Raw genomic sequence first — 19,824 nt, 5'->3', positions numbered from 1 at the left:
GTACAACGTTAATTTGTGCTAATAAATTTGGAACCATAGCATGCCTCGACAGATTACATCTTTTTAGTTTTATTTCATTGCTTTTTTTCTTCTTGAACTGACTGAAAATATTTTAGTGTATACTATTTAATGTAATAATTCGAAAAGGTGAGGGTATAAAGAAAATGCTTTGTTGGGCCTATGATGAGGAATCTCGAAACAACTCAGAAGAGTTGGAGATTCCTCAGATTGCCTAGGTCCTGCAATTCTTGTGCATTGGGGTTACAGGATTTATGGTCTCCCATGAAAAGCATTTTCTAGATATCATCCGTGTTGTTCTGAATAATGTCTCAATAAAATGTCAATTGTATACACAGTGTTTATGTTTGATTTTAACTCTGTTTGAGCACATATGTTGCTTTGTATTTTTATATGAGTAAAATATTTTATAAGAATACATCGTCCTGGGTTAGTCAGATATTTAATTCAAACCATATGGCGTTGAAATTGGAACAATCTTTCGAAGTGATTGCAGAGACTATAAAATCATAATATGAGACGGAAAATATTATATCTTACCTCAGTCGGTCTTTTTTTTAAATAACAAAACTGTTCCAAGTTCACAAGCAACTCATACCCTCTGTCCAAATCACAATGCCACCTCTTCAGTTTATTTTGGTGTTTGATGGTAATAGATCTGCTCCCATGCGTATGACAAAGTTCGATTGTAATAAACACGATAGCAGACTCTGAGCGATAATGAAGAATTAAGTGTAAATTTTATCGGTATTCGTTAAAAGTTATTTATCACACACATTTGTTGAAACATACTGTAAGATGGTTAGCTGCAGATACTATTTTCACGTACCCCCACCCCCACTTTCGAAAATCTGCTAGTACAAAAATACCAGATTGGAAATTTCCGCCTCTGTGTGAAAATACTCTAATAATTGATGGGTATTTAATGGCTAATTATAAGCCCTCATAACAAGCGAAATATCAAACTTTTGTCAGACTCGCTGCAAATTGAGACTAATAATCAACGATATCGAAACAAAAAGTAAATCCTTTCCTATTATACAAAATGTGAGAGATGCTTGCATTTGAATTTGATAATAGCAAATATTTTGAAATAATTCTCTAGCATGGAGATTCACACGTAATGTATTCACTTATCGGTGTATTCCTTTTGCCGTGATGAAATGAGGACCTGGCTTATAAATGCCGAACAAAACAGAACATAACCTTCATTTGGTATCGAAATAAGCAATTAGCATTATAGCGTACAAACAAATAAATGACAAAATGAGGTATGCAGTACTATCGTATGATGTAAAAAGCAATGTAAATAGTACATTATGAAAATAAATTTTGCAACTTATTACACACACTCATGTACGCATACCCACCCATACATATTACATAACATAAACATATATATACGTAAACGCAATTACATATATATATATATATATATATATATATATATATATATATATATATATATATATATATATATATATATATATATATATATATATATATATATATATATATATATATATATATATGTGTGTGTGTGTGTGTGTGTGTGTGTGTGTGTGTGTGTGTGTGTTCAAATGCACATCCAGTCAGCGATGCAGTTTGTTTGCTGTGTGTTGCCGGTGATTACATGATCATTTTTGGGAAAATATGTCAAAATATTTAGCAAGACTTTTTAATGTTGCACACATTCTGAAGGAAAGTAGTTTAGCAAACTTTATTATATTAGGATTAGGAAAAAAAATAGTATGATAAGAATTTACATCTTTCTCTTGAGTAGAAAGGACAGACACACAAACAGGGAAATTCATCACCTACACGGTCCCTACCGCATAAGCTGTAATTTCGATCATATGTTGGTATATTTTTCCAACACCCTGACGCTATTGGAAGTTTGCTGTTGCTAGTTCTAAATTTTTGCAAAGGCAAATAAAACTTTCTTTCTAAAGATATCAAGAATACTTCTCAAAGTTTAATCTCGTTTGAATAATTGGTAAGTCATACATTTCGATTTAGGTTTCGATCTTGCGATCCATTCCTGTAAAATATTTCAATTAAAGATTGTGCAAAGCCGATAGACCAGATCAATTCTTTTAGCTGAATTAAAATGTTTCTAATATGTTCAAACCATTTATAAATAAAGCCGGAATGTATATGACTCAACATGATATTGTATATTGTGTGTGTGTGTGTGTGTGTGTGTATTTTCCAATTATTACTGAGATCCAAAATACAATCATGACATATTTAATATAAGTGTCAATTGGTTTCCTACCAAGTTCTGAATATAGGAAAGTAACCTTCAAAGGTTTGTTATATATGTAAAGAATTATTATGAAATGTGGATTTTCGAATCCCCCAAACTTCAAATCCGTACAGCAAAACAGGTAACAGTATGTTATCGAACAGTTATAACTTTAAATCGCTTGAAATGATCAGATTGTTTATTCTTCCATAAAGAAGATGCAATGCGTTTTTGCTTGTTCAATGTTATTATAATTTTTTATATAAATCGCCGAATTTCGGAAGAAATAATACCTATGTATGTAAATTCAGCACAAATATAAATTGTATACGATACATTGCACATTTTGAATCAAATGCAATTAATGTTTGTGTTTTTCTTAAATTGACATTTAGTTACCAAGTTTTAGTGTACTAAAAACATTAAGGTTTTCTTGGAAAGAGTCTGCATAAGTTCTTTGTAAAGATATCATCAGACCTCATTTTCATATAGTACAATCAACAGTTTCAAGTACTTTTCGGTGTTGAACCTTTTGTTTCTAGTGTCTTTCCTGTGCAATCATTCTCTTGCTCAAATATAGATAAAACAAAGCTCGATACACGAGTCGAAAGTATACGTAGGAAAACAGCTAGCAAATTAAATTAATAAATTAGTAATACAGTTTAACTTATATATAAAATGAAGGCTGATGTCATTTCATTATATATATTGAAATATGAATTAGACCTATAAATAGTCTCTACCCGCCCAAACTGTATCTGCATAAAGAATTTGAAGCTACCAGTCTGGGGAAAATAAAGTAAAACTGCGCCCCATTGCGGACTGTTATATCCAATTCAAAGTTCAGGAAGTGTGTATAAATTGAGATTATGACATCATATATTCCATTGTTTAAAAAAAATTGACGTTAAGCTACTATGATACTAAATTTATTTAACTACATTCTACCTAACTGGTATGTATTTACTTTTGTTTACCTTAAATGGGTGACTATATATGCTCTGCTGTAGTTATTGAGTGCATTTACCTCAGTCAATGGTTATAGTGCCCTCCAGCGAACCAACGGTTTTGGCGCTCGTTTTTGTTTCACTGTTTTGTTTTTGTTTGTTTGTTGTTGTTTTATTGTTTGTTTTTTTTTTTTTTATCTTGTTTTGGTGGCCGTGGTCCTAATCCTTGGCTCTGTTTCACTGACAACTGTCTCACGTCTGTTGCACTTTGACCGCAGATAACTAACATCCTCCATCTTAATGAAAGTACTGAATCTCTCTGTATTTTCTTGCAATTCATCAGTCAGGTTCCTTGTTTTTTTTAAATATCTTCTACTACGTACTTCACAACGCTACTAACTAAATGGGTGACACAGACCGTACTAGCCAACGAATGGCTTGGCTTCCCATCAAATAGCCATGAAGCCAAAGTAGGGCTGGTGACCAATGCTACAGCTGAAATGTCTTCATCTTTTTCGGTCGCATCCAAGAAAAAGACCTCTAATATAACTAGTGACTATGTTGAAGTGCCATCAAGCAAGTGGTTATTATTCATACTAGTTTAATTTGACGTCATCACCAGTAGTAGTAAAAGCATTAGTTTGATGCTATTGAAATAAGTAGTTTCAATGATTTCTTTCCCTGTGACTTGTTATTTATTCAGAAGTTGCAGGAATACAATAAAATTTCAATGCGCAGATATTTCATCATCATTTAAACGTGGTCGGATAACTCTTCACAGATGGTTACCTCCCCTATTAATGCTAAAGCTACTCGCACAACCCTGTAAATGTGTTAAAATGCCACTTGGGAGAAAACAGTATTTTGACAACTGCATCACATTCAGATTTTACTGCATTTTCTGCGATCTTTTCTCTTCAGTGGTTTAGTGCATAATGTGCCGATTTTAACACTAATTAGGAAAAGTCTTTACTTGCAGAGATCGGTCACATGGTAGGACTCGAAAGACCAAAAAATATATCAAAATCGTCAACATGAAGCTCATCTGAGCCGCCATATACATATCTAGTCTAGGTTTTTTTAAATCCGTTTTTAATATAGTTTTGAATATGTAAATGGAGAACGAAACGTGGATCAAGTCCATGTATTCTCGTACAAATATGTTGCGACTATGACTAAGGTTTCGATGACCCATTGAAAAGGTATGGCAGGCGATATGTTCTGAAATAGCATAACAGAATTATGTTCTAAAAGGGTGTGAACTGTAAAGATCTGGAGTCGTCTGATGTCATTTCTAATTCACCTCTTTCTGTGAGGAGGATCTATTTCCTGCGCATCAAAAAAACGTATATTCTCCCTCCAAGGCCAATTTTATAAAGCATCATTTAGATTACCTACGATTCTTTATCAGAGGATCAGAGATATTCCACACACATGGAAAAGTAATGAATGTTCTGACTGGCACAGGCTTCATACATACATGCATACATACATACATACATACATACATGCTCATGCATGCATGCAGGCACGCACGCACGCACGCACACACACACACATACATACATACATACATACATACATACATACACACACACACACATACACATACATACATACATACATACATACATACATACATACATACATACATACATGGAGAAAATGAAGATGTAGTACTTCAGTAAATTATTCCCTGTGTCTTTATTCGTAGGCATATTTTATCCCGCAAAAGAACCAGATAATCAACGTCTAGGAACATATATGAAGCCTTCCAAGAAAACTCTGAAATAGTTCCAAACTCTAACTTTGCAAACGTTCGATGCATATATGGGTGAAAAGATATACACTTCAATCATTATCCTTCATTAGTTTTGCTCAGATTTGTCTTGTTTTCTTATAATCACGAATACAATTTAAAATCAGCATAGAAACACTTGCATACGTTAATGTAAACATCCAGAACCCGTCATATTTGCTTAAACCAACCCGACGTTCATAATAAGTGAGACAACATTGTTGTGTTATGCGATTTGCAGATTCGACAACGTTAATTTCAGCTAAATAAAAACGAGGGAACGGTGTCGAATGGGGATAAAAACGAAGCTTAGGTAGCACCAATAGTATTTTCATATACTATGAAAACATCATATATGTACGTGTACATATTTACTTCTCACATTTTGCTCGATTTAAGTATATAATTGCTGGAAACGCTTTGACATGAAAAATGGAAAAAATCGGTTTCGAGGATCTCCTGAATGGAAATAAATATTACTTTGCAATATCTTCTACCGATTATTGAATATTGATATTGTTATACCTTTTGCTGGGTGGAGAAACTCATCAAATTTGATATATTTTTTGTCCATATGATACCCACGTGCAAGAGAGTATGTTTGGCTCTCACTCTGGGACAAAGGTTAAATGTGAAACTAATTATCAATCACATTACCATTTTAAAATATTGTTTTTCCCAAGGTTCATCGCAGTAAACCTCACCATATGTGTAACGGATTTGAGGCAACTGTTGGGGATGGAATGGGTGCTCGAGTTTGGTTGGTCTAACATATGTAACAGATGTATGGCAACCGTTGGGGGTGGAGTTGGTGTTCGAGGTAGGTTTGAGTAATATGTGTAACGGATTTATCGCAACTATTGATGACGGAGTTCGGGTTCGATTCAAGGCTGGTGCGTAACGGATTTAAGGCAACTGTTGGGGATTGGGTTGGTGCTCGAGCTGAGTTGGTGAAACATGTAAAACGGATTTGAGACAATTGTGGGGGATGGAGTGGGTGTTCGAGTTGGGTTGGTGTAACGTGGGGATTTACGAAAGCGATCTATTGTACTGACTTTAGGTACCTAAGTCATATAAAACTAAATTCACAGATTTCAATTTCAGTGTGGAAAATCCATCGCCGCAATCGAGATAAGAAAACACAACTTTAACAATGGATAGCAAACGATCTGAGCCAAAGAAAAACAAGGAACCCACCGTCAGTGATCACACCTCTCAGTCACAGCCAAGATCAAGAAATAATACGAAGATGAGAGAGAGTAAGTGGCAGTGTTTGTTCATGCTGTATAATTTAATACAAGGAATACTAAGTTCAATCTTATAGCTGTGCCGATTTAATGAAAGCATAGCAATACCTGTCTTTTTTCCCCTCCAATATGATCATTAATTACTCTAGCGCAAGATGTAAGTCAGATTAAAACACATACAAAATACCGATGGAACGCTGACCAATACTACTATATGAAATGGTCATAAACGATTCATCATTATATATATATATATATATATATATATATATATATATATATATATATATATATATATATATATATATATATATATATATATGACCATTTCATATCAATCATATAGTACATACTATGTAGTGACAGTCACCTAACCTGTCAAACCTGAAAGATCGTCAAGTCCTTATCAGTATAGTATATATATGATTAAATAAAAATTGCAACGAGTTAAAAATTGGCGTGGTTGTTTCGTCTCTTGGGTTACGTTAGTTCGTATAAACATTTAAGATAGCAAATACACGACTTCTTTTTGAGAAACTGCCACAGTAATTGATGAAATATAGAAAATATTCTATCATTTGCAACTCAGAATGAATAACGTCCTGTATTAGTAATTAAATTGCAAGTTGTCAATTCATCTACTGTTTCAGTATCGTAGAAGATACATTCGCCTCTCTCCTGTTCTTAAAATGCAAATTTCTCGCGCAGCAAAGTTTCGGATATTTTAACTTGTGGACATTTGAGCATTTGGGGGTGACAGTTTAGGATTGTATTTGATTCCTTGTGGTCATTGTGAATATATATATATATCTGTCTGGAATGTAGTGGGGTTTTATTCTAGATGGGTAACGACTTTGCATGCAGAAGATCAAGGACATGCCTGGTTATAACAACACTTACCAGACTTCCTCCTCAATAGAACGACTAACTGCAATAAGTTCTCTAAAGATTTCTTTTTTTTATAGTACGTAGAGAATATAGAAGAGATGAACACCCTTTGCAAAACTTAACCTCAATTCTGTTTTATACTACATCAAAAGTTACACTCATTATAATAAAGGGGGGGGGGTGATCATAGCAGATAATAGAGCCAATTGCCTATGTAAGAAATATTGCTGCAAACTGAACTCAATCGTTTTTACTATTTTATGTCAAGAATGTATATCCTGCCTCTTGCGTTTCGTTGACCCCATCTACAGTTTCCTGCGGTCATCCCCAGAGGAGTACAAAATGCTCAAAATGTGTCTGGGATTCCCCTTTGGTGCCTTGGTTGCATATGGTGAGTACAGAGGAGATTGGACAGCACAGTCGATGCCGTCTTTAGTCATATGCTGTATAGTTGGCTTAGCAATATATAAAATTTCTCTCCTATAGATCTAACGAAGCAATACACATTTTAGGGGAGATTTCGCTGCTATATTGCTACCAGGATTGGAATAAGGTTCTGAGGGTTAGGGTTAGGGTTAGGGCTGGGGTCGAGTTTGGGATGGGGTTTAGTATTACCTCAATCGGAAAGGCGGGCCTAAAGGTGGGTGTACATAAAATGAGGGTCAAAGGCTATTGCTTCATTAGCATATTGGTTAACTGATTGCTACTCACAGATCGTAACAGAAACCACATTCTTTAACAAGAAAAGCATTTTGGAGTAAACATCTGAACATCGAATGCGATCCTAAAAAAGTCATAGTGATGCATAATGAATTTGTATTTTCTACACATTTCTTTTAGGATAGCCCTGAAATGGATCTAGAAATGTCCATTTGTTTCATTTTCATAGCAGTTTTGCTGTCACATTTGTTAACGTTGTTCAAGGATTGTTGATCAAACAAGATTTTAGATCAAATTCACGTTTACGAATGAAATAGTAAGAGAGAACTGGTTAAATATATCCGCTATTATACAATTTATACAATTCCTACTGCAGACGAACAGGGCAGTGTTTAGTGTCATTTTTAGCTAGCGTTTGAAGCCTGGAATGGAATTATGTGCTGGGAGCTGGGTTCAGTTTGACTGTTATTGCTATATTTTACTATTATATAACCAGATATCGATATGACGAAAATAAAACTTAAACAAACCAGAAATTTAAAATTAAAGAGATGTTTCAATTATAAGCAATATTTATGATTCCATTTCTTTTATATATCAGTTCTGTATTTGATATTAATACAACCTATCCAGCTGGGGAAAGAGACACGGGAGCTTGTAGGAGGAGTTATGGGCCTTGTTCTAGCAGGTGGTTACGCCATCTCGGTGCAGGTGCGCTGCATTGTCTTCCTCATCATACCCACCTTTTTCAGCAAGACAGGAAGATCGTACATAGGAACATTTGCAATCGCTTATTTGCTGTCAGGTATTTAATGTACATATGTAGTTAATTTGTAAGCACTAAATAATTTATTTCATTGCTAAGAAAATATAGATATAAAAATCCTGTTGAGTATATACAACAAAATATGACACAAATGTAGGTTTTTCTTTGTTGTCATACATGACTTCTTTGTTAAATACGATGATGATTCTATTAGCGTGATAAACAAATCGTTAGGTCCAGGCGTGCTCTGATTAGCTATGATTTAAAGTTCAATTATAGAGAGAATTAATAATTTTTATAGAACATTATGTGTAGATTTTTTTTAGCGCTTATCCGGTAAATTTTACTGCTGATGAATTTACGTAATTTACTGTTAAAATTAATGAAAAGTTAGATTGTCTAAATTACCGATTGAATTTCTTTCATGGACAAAGGCTCATTCCCATTATGTATGACGTCATTCTATTGTAGAAGTTCATTTCAATTAAAAATGACCGATTTTATATAGTATAGTCCAAAGTTGTGGTCGAAATCATTTTATACAGTAAAAAGTCAAAATTTCTGGTCGAAATTATTTTATACTGTATACAGTCAAAGGTTGTGGTCGAAAGCATTTTATACAGCATACAGTCAAAACATTTTTTTATTATTTTCCTTTTAAAAATTTCCTAAACGAAAAAGAAGAACGAACGAAAATAGGCATCTGCATTTTATACTATGTAAAAACCGGGAATTATTGCAAAGAGCTTTCCCAGCATAATTCTACTGTTCATATATTATTTCTTAAGAATACTACAAGCAATCCGAACATCATAAATTCTATAAGAGAGAGAGAGAGAGAGAGAGAGAGAGAGAGAGAGAGAGAGAGAGAGAGAGAAGGCGATTATTTAAAAAAAAAGTTGTACCCTTTCATACCGCATAGATATTTGAACCTCAATCACATATCTTCATCAAATCATTGTTTTATAGATATATGACGGAGAAATAAGAGAATCAACAATCAAGTAAAACACAGAGAAATATTATGTTAGAGGACAATCGGTTACGTTTAGAATCCCATAAGTCCTTGCAGAAATTGTGAATATTTGTTTTTCCTTTTTCTCCTTCGATTTATCAATGACTATAGGTATAACATTAGTCGTTTAAATTTCTTAAAATGTCCAATACTATTAACAACGCCACTGTATGGAAAATTCAAAAGCAAAGCTTAAATATAAACTTACATATTTGACCTCTAATAACACTACATAATTTTACAATATAAGACCTTAATATACTGAACGTGTGGTTAGCACACACAACTGTTGTTTCCATGAACAGGTCCAATTCAAAACATAATAGAAAATGCACAGGACGTAACACGATCTCTTACATGTGCGGCAGAACTTGCGGCGAATCAAACAAGGACGAGGGTAGAATTTCGATTGGCTCCCGTTGCTATGGTTTTACAAGAAATGCAGGTATGTTTCAACGGACTATTATTCCTTCGATGTATGAATCAGTTTCTTTCGAAAAGTTTTATGCAAAGCTACATATTTCATAAATATTTCATAGATGATACGATCCTACAAACAGTAGGTCTGTTTCAATGCATGTGTCTGTTTATTTTAACCTGGTATTCTCTAAAAACGAAAGTGGGTACAAAGACGGTCCTATAGAGAAATCGGAAACTGTAATCAACCCTGGAAATTCAATTCAAAGCTATTAAAGCAAGAAGAATATATTCAGTTAGTCAAAAGATGTAAAAGATATCTAACACAGTAGAAGAAATGTATTGTTCAGGCGATAAGAAAACCCCACTTCAGGTGAAATTAACTTGCAATGATCAGTTGGTTTTTAAAATCCTTAAATGGTAATAGATCAGCATCATTTAATTATGCGCAAGTTAAGGCAATACTTGGGAAACAAAATTTAAGAAAACTTGAAGCTGAAATACGGACCTTACATACTTTAGTGAATCAAAATAATGACCCCTCTGTTATAAAAGAACTAAATAAATAAAAATAAGCAGATTTATAAGAAATGAGCGAAAAAATGGGTTGAAAGTGTAATGTTAAGATCAAAAGCCAGATGGTATGAGTCTGGTGAAAAAAATTCCAGATACTTCCTTAACCTTGAAAAGAAAATTTACACAAACAAAACAATAAAATACTTAATTATGGAAGATGGAATAAGGGTAACAGGTCAAAAATATATATTAAATCACCAGAAAGATTTTTATGAAAAACTATACAAAGCCAAAACAACTATAATTTACACACTCTTAATCACTTTTTAATCGTGATAGAAAACTTTCAGATTTTGAAAGATGTTCATGTGAAGGTAAGCTAACTTTCGAGGAATGCGGTTTAGCACTGAAAAATATGAAAATGAAACTAGCACTGGTTCCGATGGATTTACTGTTGAAGTCTACATATTCTTTACGAAAGATCTGTTTGGCCTTCGTTTTAGGTATCTAAATACTGGGAATTATATGCAACATATTTCTGAATTTCGGTCTCAGGGAATTATCACTTACATTCCAAAGGAAGATAAAGACAGAAAATTCATTGAAAATTGGAGACCAATTTCACTACTTAATGTAGATTACGAGAGTGATTCGGTATCATTTGCTTCTAGGGTCAAGAAAGTCCTCCCTATTATTGTTAGTGACAGTCAAAAGGGTTTTATGAAAGGGATATTCATTGGTGAAAACACAAAAATATGGTATGACCTTATGCAGGAACAAAATGAATCTGATCTTCTCGTACTGATAGACTTCAATAAATCTTTTGACTCGGTCGAATGTGAATTTCTTGAGAACGCCCTGAATTCTTTTAACTTTGGAGAATCGTTTTTGTCAGTGGTTTAGAGTATTCTGCAATAAGTCTAAAGTTGTGTCCTTAATAATGGACATTTGTCCCCAAATTTCAAACTGGAGAGAGGTTGTCGCCAGGGACACCTTTTAGCACCCTACTTATTTATAATAGGAATAGAATTTCTTGCAATAGAGCTAAAAAGAACACACAAATTACAGGTATTTTATATAATGAAATAGAGTTCAAACTAGGGCAGTACGCTGACGACGCATTTTATTATTGGACGGTTCTCCATTGTCTTTGAAGACAACCCTGCAGATATTAAATGACTTTGAATCGGTATTAGGTCTGCGCTGCAATGTTTTTTTTTGTTTAAATCAAAAGCTATTTGGATTGGAAATTTAATTTAAAATGAGAAAATATGTCCTGAAATTTATATTGACTGGTCAGTTGCCAAATTTAGATTACTGGATTATTTAGATTTCTTTTTGAATTTGGAGGATATCGTTCAATATAATTATTTGACGAAGTTGAAGGAAGTAAAGAAATAACTCAGCTGGTGGAGAAGAAGGAATTCGTCCCTTACTGGAAAAATTACTTTGATAAAATCCTTGATTATGCCATAATGTATTCATCTTTGTGCTGCTGTGCCAAGTTCTCCACCCTATATAGAAAATGAATTGAATACATTATTTTTCAGGTTTATTTGGGGTGGCAAAGTGAGAGGGTAAAAATAGATAATCTGATAGCTCCCTGTAAAGCAGGGGGATGAAATATGATTCACTTGCACTCATTTATGTGTTATGCAAAAATTTCCTGGTCTAGGCGCCTTATACTAAATGAAGATGGTTTATGGCAAAAACTTGTTTACGAACATTGTATTTGGAAAATTTGGAGGTATAGAGTTATTAGAATTAGGAAAGACTAAATTGAAATTATTTTCTAAAACAATTAAAAATATATTTTGGCACGATGTTTATTTTGCTTTATCTCAACTGAAAAACGAACCATCGACTGTTCAGGAATATTTGTCACAAGATATTCTTAACTTAGCAAGTATCGACAATTTTAAATCATACACAAGCTGAAAACATACGGTGTTGTACTGGTTCTTTTGTATAATATTATGAGAGCGTACGTGTTTGTGTGCGAGTGTGTGTGTGTGTGTGTGTGCTTTGTGTCTGTGTGAATGAACATGAGTAAAGATCAGGATGGAAAATAATCTTAAGGTAATGCCCCATACACCTGGTTAGCTGGTAGGGAAGTATGTAAAATCATGACAACTTATTTTCAATATAAAAATAAAGCCGTAATCAACTTTCTTTTAATTAAAAAAAAACATTTTACTATTTTTTTACACGTAAATTCACTTGTACGGTAAAATAAATTTTCATTTTGAATTGTTACAAGAAATAACAAAGCAAATATTGAAGGACCAGATCCTATCTTGCACAAATCGAAATTTTGTTTTATATACAGAAGTATAAAACTTTTTCTGTTATACAAAAATACATTTTTCCAACCAATCTCAGAGGTAAGTGAAGTGTACCAGACGTCCACTATTGTTTTAATAGAGTAACATAATACACGTAGAGTCCTGATAGTCCTGTGTGTATATTTTGTACCAACGACCCAAAATTCAATTTTGAAATCATCTTTTTTTTTTCTTTTGGACAGGCGGAAGGATTTTTTATAAATATAGCTGGTCAAAAGATTCAACGTGCTTTCAAACCGATGCGGAAAGAGGTGAGAAACTGTTTACGGATGTAACATCCACTTCTAAAAGCTTTAAACGGAACACAATCGTACAGGAAAACCAATATATACATTTCCCCGCACGAGCAAAAAAATCTCATCCTACAAATAAAAGTCTTCATAAACAAGATCCACTCGTAATCTATATTTGCAAATATGCTTTTCAAACCTTCAATCTTTTACAACGTTTACCAGAGTTCTAATAAAAAACAAGAAACACAGTTCAATAGTCTAGTCAAGACGAAATTTACTGACACTTCATTTTCCAAACATTATTTGATAATTTCTCAAAATTAGATCGAGGGCAAAGAAGAGACGGAAGAACTGGAAGAAAAAACAAAAAATGGAGATAGTGGAGAAGAGAGGTCCAAGGTAATAGATGAGAGAAATTCTGTTCATGAGGGGGAAACCAAGGACAAGTTTGTTGAGAAAAAGTACAAAAAGAAGGTGGAATTCCGATGTGAAGGTAAATGGAAAACGATTTATCGTTCATTACAACACACACACACACACACACACACACACACACACACACACACACATATCCAGAGAGAGAGAGAGAGAGAGAGGACTTATGATATTGCGCCTTTTTGTCAGGCAAGAAACACATCCATGTGCACAAGAATTTCAATAATCAATTTATATCTCCATAGATCGTTGAACGTCAGACAAAGCCATTGAGAAGCACACTTTCCTTGCCATTCTCGGATACAGCCTTAAACTAAATCAAACATATAGTATGCCATTAATGGAATATTTTAAAATAAGTTGAATAACAAGTTGTTGTTTCTTTGTCGTTGATAAAAATGTAAAATCTAAACGTGCTTCGTGAAAATTGGTTGCCATATTTTTAACACACATGCGAATTTATTTTGGTAGATATTTATACAGCTGGCGTTGAAAGGTGCAAACAAAATTTCCAGGGTTTGGAAAACAGGTGTCTAGACAAGATTCCAGTAATTGGAGAGTTGCTGTGTCTCCCGCTGAAACTGACCATCATTTGTAATCTTGTCAAATGTAAGGTTATTCCTTAAGTCTCATTCAGTTTCACAATTCGAGTACTGTATTTCTTTTTTGTTTTAACGACATTTTTACTTTAACGGCTTATAGGGTTATAGAACTGGATTATGAGACCAACATTAAATTAATGACCTACTGTGGATCCCTCGAGTAATGACATTGTGTGGATTTAAAATGACATTCAAGACAGTATAACTGATAGAAATATTACTCATGATGCGAAAAGAATATTCGTTAAAAACCAGTCCTGCAATCATTACGACTAACAATCATATCACAAGTCGGAAAAATTATTAATAACATTTTTCTATGTGCCCATTTATAAATTTAAAATTTTCGTTACCTTACATTATACAAATTTAAGCGGCGACAAATGCATTTAGCGTTTCGTAATCACATAACATAACAGTAACCACCAAGTAGGATGGCCAATGCCGGTATTCATTTATCTTTATGCAAATTTATCAATTGCATTGACACGTGACCATTGATTGCAAGTGTGGAAATATAGTCTGTTTGAAGGTAAACAAAATTACTTGTATATAAATTGGCTAATTCAGTTAAGAATCGTCAGCAATAGTATCACCATCTTTGTCGTCAGTGCTGTAACTGAAATCAGACACCAAGTTAACCATAACTGTAACAATGACATCGCTGATAAAGTCTGTAAATCATTAAAACATTTGCCATGTTAACATATTCCAATTCCTTGCCAAACAAATTCTAAAAATCAACCATTCTGAATTTAGAAGTATTTGATGCAACATTTGTTTTTGGGGTTTTTTGGGGGCAGTGGCGTAAATGGCTTTGACACTTTATGACCTAAATGAGGTCACTTCCATAAATTTTAAAGTGCCTGATGAGTTTTGAACCTGTTTGTTTACAGTTAAATATCACAGATGGCTTATTTCGATTCACGTATTTTTATAATTCTCTTTTTTAAATGTGATGTGAGAGTGATTTTACCTTTCTACTTCAAATACGGTCCTTGTCAAATTAACTTTAGGATATTATCCTATTACCTCCCGAATTCAATAATGCTAAGAGACGAAAAATCGTCTTTTCCGTGTATAGCCTATAGACAAAGGGCAATAACTCTTGCTCATTATCTTCCATTGTAGTCTGGTTGCCTGCTTAGTATGCTCCCAGCGTTGCACTCAGCTATACTATAGTGAGGCGGAGTGCAACGCAGGGAGCATACTAAATAGGCAACCAGACAAATCCCACTGCCACGTGTCACTAGTTTTTAAGCTTCAACGTCTTGTTACTAAAGCAACGAACTACCTCCCGAACATTCCAAGTCTATTTCTAAAGAAATTATCATCAGCCACTACCGAATACTTTTGGAATTACTGTGTTGGTTGATCATTACTAGATACGCAGTACACATTAATTTTATATTTACTCCAGACTTTTGGATGAATGTGTTAATCACGGTCTTATAAGACTCATTATACCAATATATTGACCGCAACTAAGTACACCTGGATAGAGGTGCAAAATATTTTTTTTCAGTTAACTGACATGCCTTGTCTTGAAATATTACATGATACATGATATGTTACATTAACCAATGGCACTCGTGTGAAAACAGGGGCTTCTTGTGCCATGTAACAATGATCTTTCTATTTTAGTGGGATTCATTCTTTAATAATAACCCGAAATACATTCTATATACTTTGAAAATTTTAATTTTAATAATTGCAATATTTATATTTTCCCTTCAAATATGTTCTCTGATCACATTAACATTAGGGATATAAGCCTGCTACCTCCTAAATGCAGCCCTACTAAAAATACAAAAAAAATATATATATATATAAAAATTGTCCTTTCCATCAATTCATGTTGAAATGGGCAATAACTTTGGCCAGTTACCTTCCCTTGCCACCACCAGCTGTCACTAGTTTTTAAGCTTCAGTGTCATGTTGAGCATGCACAGAATTACCTTCCAAACATTTCAAGCCTATTTCTAAAGAAATTATCAGCAGCCACTGCTGAATTTGTAGTTACTGTGTAGATTGATCATTACTAGACATGCAGTAGACATTAATTTTATATTTTTCTCCAGACTTTTGGATGAATTTGTTAATAACGGACTTAGTCATTTAAGACGCATTATACCAAAATGGTGACCACAGTTAAGCACGCCAGTGTAATTTTTTCCCCTTTATCCTCTTAGTAACGGGTGTGATAGCAGCATATTATTTACACGCTGAATCGTTATGTATTCTATTTTAATTAAATGTTTTATATTTGTGTAACGTTCAGTCAAAATAATGGCGACCACATGTACAGAGTGTAAGAAATTCAAGGCTAGAGAAGACACTCATGAGAATCGCCATGGTTGCACCAAAGGCATTTCTTCTCTGCCATGGATATTCTTAAGGCAGGGCCCGTGAACTAGTCAAAGCAGGACATACTGTCACTCATCGCCAGACGGGAGGTGGAGATTGTGCAGATACTACAATCTCCGAAGTTTTAATCAAGGCCTTTTCTCATCCGCTTTGGCCCAAGATGAGCCCTTGGGCTTTTACCAATATTATGGACTGTGTGGTCACTCTCGTCCGTGCACATCATCTACTACGACGGCATCGTACCTGGACGACATCTTCCAAAGACATATGGTTAGTTCGATCCTACTGCAAAGCAGGAGCGATCGTCTTTCACTTTTACGTCAATCCCAGTCTTTTGTTCACCTGGGTTCGGAATTTCTAGGTTCGGAATTTCTCATCAATCTCAGTGGGCTACAGCTTCGCTGAGATCACATAGCCCGGTTCGTAGACGGCCGAGGCCGTTTCCGATAAGACTTTAATTTCGGCGGGAGATTTTTTATGCACCCCTTACAGATTACATTACAAGGTCAGAGGCGCCAATTGACCGGTATCCTCGATCAAAAAGTCAAGATCATGCCTAATGTTCAATCATTCATGGGACATTGTCTCATCCAGGGTTCACTGAGGATTCCTCGGGAGAAGCCCCAAGAGGAAATGATAGTATGTACCTGTTGCCGGAATTCTCCAAGGTCAGCTGCACGTAGGAAATGGGGATCAGGCTTACTAATCATTATCCTAGTACAAATACCTTCCAGTTCTGGCTTAATCGTCTCTTAAGTAAAAAGGTCTTCATTATGTTTGACAACTCTGTAGTGGATTACCTACCTCCTCAAACAAGGGGACATAAAATTACCCGACCTATGTGATCTGATTTGGCAGTTACTACGGTGGTGCGAGATACTCAGCATCAATGTACAACATATTCCTGGAAGACTCATTGTCCTGACAGACACAGTACCAAGAAAGGGTCAGGTCAGTTGCACAGAATGGTCTCTCCACCCATCAGTCTTTCATCGGATTTGCGCACTTTGGAGGCGTCCGACCATAAAATAATTGGCTATAAGATGGACTCACTAGTTGCCCATCTTCGTCTCACCAGTTCTAGACACAGAGGCTTAGGTCGTAAACGCTCTGTCAGTCAGCTGAGATGGGTTCTGGGCCTTCGCCTGACCTCCCACGGTCTTGGTACTGAAAATAATTCAGAAGTTACGGGATCAGAACTGCAAAATGTTTCAGATAGCCCCTCTCAGACGGGACAAGTCTAGGGTCTTAGATCTACTATCCATTGATAGTTATACCCAGGAAGTTATACCCAGGAAGATTCCGAAACGGCCAAACCTTTTGAAACAGCCATGGTCGCAAGTGTTCAACCTCTTCCCGGACCGTCATCTTCTTCACGCATGGCTCTTGTCCGGACAGCCTTGCGGAACAAACAATTAAACCTTCTGTTGAGAAGAGAATCTCGTGAGCTAGAAGGCCCACCACTTTGAACGCTTGTCAGGGAAAATAACGTGTGTTCAGGGAATGGTATTAAATTTATAGCATCGTCCCTCTGACTGCCTAAATTTCCCAACTGGCCGACTTTATTATCTGGCTCTTCGAGAGAAAAATCTAAACGTGGTTCCAATTACTATCAAAGGCTACTGCTCAATTACCTCTGACACATTCAGACATCATGGCAGACACAATATCAGTCATAAAGCAGACGTTTCGGATTTGTTAGCTAATTTTGATTTGCGTCGACCAAATTGTATCACCCTGTTTCCTAAAAAAGAATATGTCTTGGGTTCTCACACAGCTCAACTCAAATAAGTTCGAACCTTTAGCCACCATGTCGCTGAAGCTACTATTCATAGAAAACGTATTTCCTGGTAGCCTTAGCATCCGCATGCAGGGTCAGCGAATTACCTGCCCTTTTTCTGTTGACCCGAACTGTCTTCAGTTCAGATCAGATGGCTTGGTGGTCCTCTTAATGCAACCCAGCTTTGTAGCCAAAAATAGGTCACCGTCAATTGTCAATCAAAGAGTTGTCATATTCTCGCTCTCCTCTATAGACAAGTTGAGAGGAGTGGCCATGCAAGACCCTGTTGGCTCTCTCAAACACTGCTTGAAACTCACGGTGGCAAGTCTCAGCACGCGCAAACGACGCAGGATTTCACTCTTCAAGTTATGTCTTCGTGTCTGAGGTGGACTATAAACTCTGGATAATCTGCAGTCTTCTCAATAAGATTTCAGCTCACGAGATTAGAACTATCTCTACGAGCCTCGCGTTCGAACTCAAGGTTTCGATCCGAGACATAGTAAAAGCGGTTGGCTGGCATGCAGAATCAACCTTCTCGAGATTTTGTCTTAGAGAGTTAGCTTTGCAGGGACAAACTCTGGATCTGGTGGGTCATGTAACTGCGGCCCAGATGACAACCACACCCAGTTAGTAGTCGACACAGCCAATATTCTTCGATGGATTCTCCAGATAAATGTTGTAGGTAAGAGAAGATTTTCAATACTCATCTTCTTAACCGATAGAGGTTACAATCTTGTGGCCTTAGGCTGTGCTGTTTTTCAGTTACGAGCACGGGTTATTGTTCACATGAAAAACCAAGTCTAAATTCCCTAGAATGATATCCAAGGTAAAGGAGGAATTCTCAGCATTCCTTCCTCATATTACCTTTTTTATTACGATTAACGGATCGTGAAACGTAATTGAAGGAGAAAGCAAATTTTAAAGAATGTCATGTTTCTCCAAAAATACTAGCACGATCACATTTCTTATAAACCCTCCCAATCAGCCCGCCATGCGAGCATCTGTGTTTACATATCGCTTAACTAAAATAGGGTTATTGCCCTATCCTTTATTACAAAGACGAGAAACAAATTTCGTTTTTTAGTAGGGCTACATTCGGTAGGTTGTGGGCTTATGCCCTAACGTTTTATTGGGTAAGTATTATCGGAGAAATATAATGTACATAAAAATTTGCTTTCTTTCATTCAAGCTTGAAGCGCTACTTAGGAGTACTAATATTTAGTATATATGTAGAATGTGGTTTTTTTTATTGTTATGTATGCCACATTTCAGTATGACAACGTTCAGATAAATACAATAATAGATTTTCCTTCTAATCCACAAGGTATTAGTAATTTGATTGGTTAGTGTGAACTAGATCACCTAAGGTATTGGGAATTACCATCTGTTGTGTCTCCAAAACAGTCCTACATAGGAAAACATTTGTACAGAAATTAATGTGTCTAACAAAATTTTGAATGTCAACAGAACAACTCACGGAGATGTATATACGTCATCATGACGCATTGACACTACGAAGAATTCTTTTCTTGTTTGTCGTTT

At 35.3% G+C, this 19,824-nt stretch overlaps 1 protein-coding gene across 1 annotated transcript in view; it reads left to right on the top strand.

Annotated features, from left to right (window-relative positions):
- Positions 1 to 5,742: 5,742 nt before the first annotated feature.
- The window catches only part of LOC149803437 (E3 ubiquitin-protein ligase DCST1-like), a 28,894-nt gene continuing 14,812 nt past the window's right edge, over positions 5,743 to 19,824 (top strand). Inside the window, exons 1-7 of the mRNA XM_089953144.1 lie at positions 5,743 to 6,270; positions 7,415 to 7,537; positions 8,408 to 8,611; positions 9,893 to 10,032; positions 13,048 to 13,116; positions 13,423 to 13,591; positions 14,005 to 14,142. Of these exons, the coding sequence (XP_089809270.1) occupies positions 6,165 to 6,270; positions 7,415 to 7,537; positions 8,408 to 8,611; positions 9,893 to 10,032; positions 13,048 to 13,116; positions 13,423 to 13,591; positions 14,005 to 14,142 (949 nt within the window). The 5' untranslated portion in view covers positions 5,743 to 6,164. The remainder of the gene's footprint in view (positions 6,271 to 7,414; positions 7,538 to 8,407; positions 8,612 to 9,892; positions 10,033 to 13,047; positions 13,117 to 13,422; positions 13,592 to 14,004; positions 14,143 to 19,824) is intronic.

This window comes from Sinohyriopsis cumingii, chromosome 3, assembly GCF_028554795.1.
Source record: "Sinohyriopsis cumingii isolate HCF-2022 chromosome 3, ASM2855479v2, whole genome shotgun sequence".
Classification (NCBI taxonomy): domain Eukaryota; kingdom Metazoa; phylum Mollusca; class Bivalvia; order Unionida; family Unionidae; genus Sinohyriopsis; species Sinohyriopsis cumingii.
The sequence above is the reverse complement of the archived record's forward strand: the minus strand, read 5'-3'. Positions and strand labels throughout refer to the sequence as shown.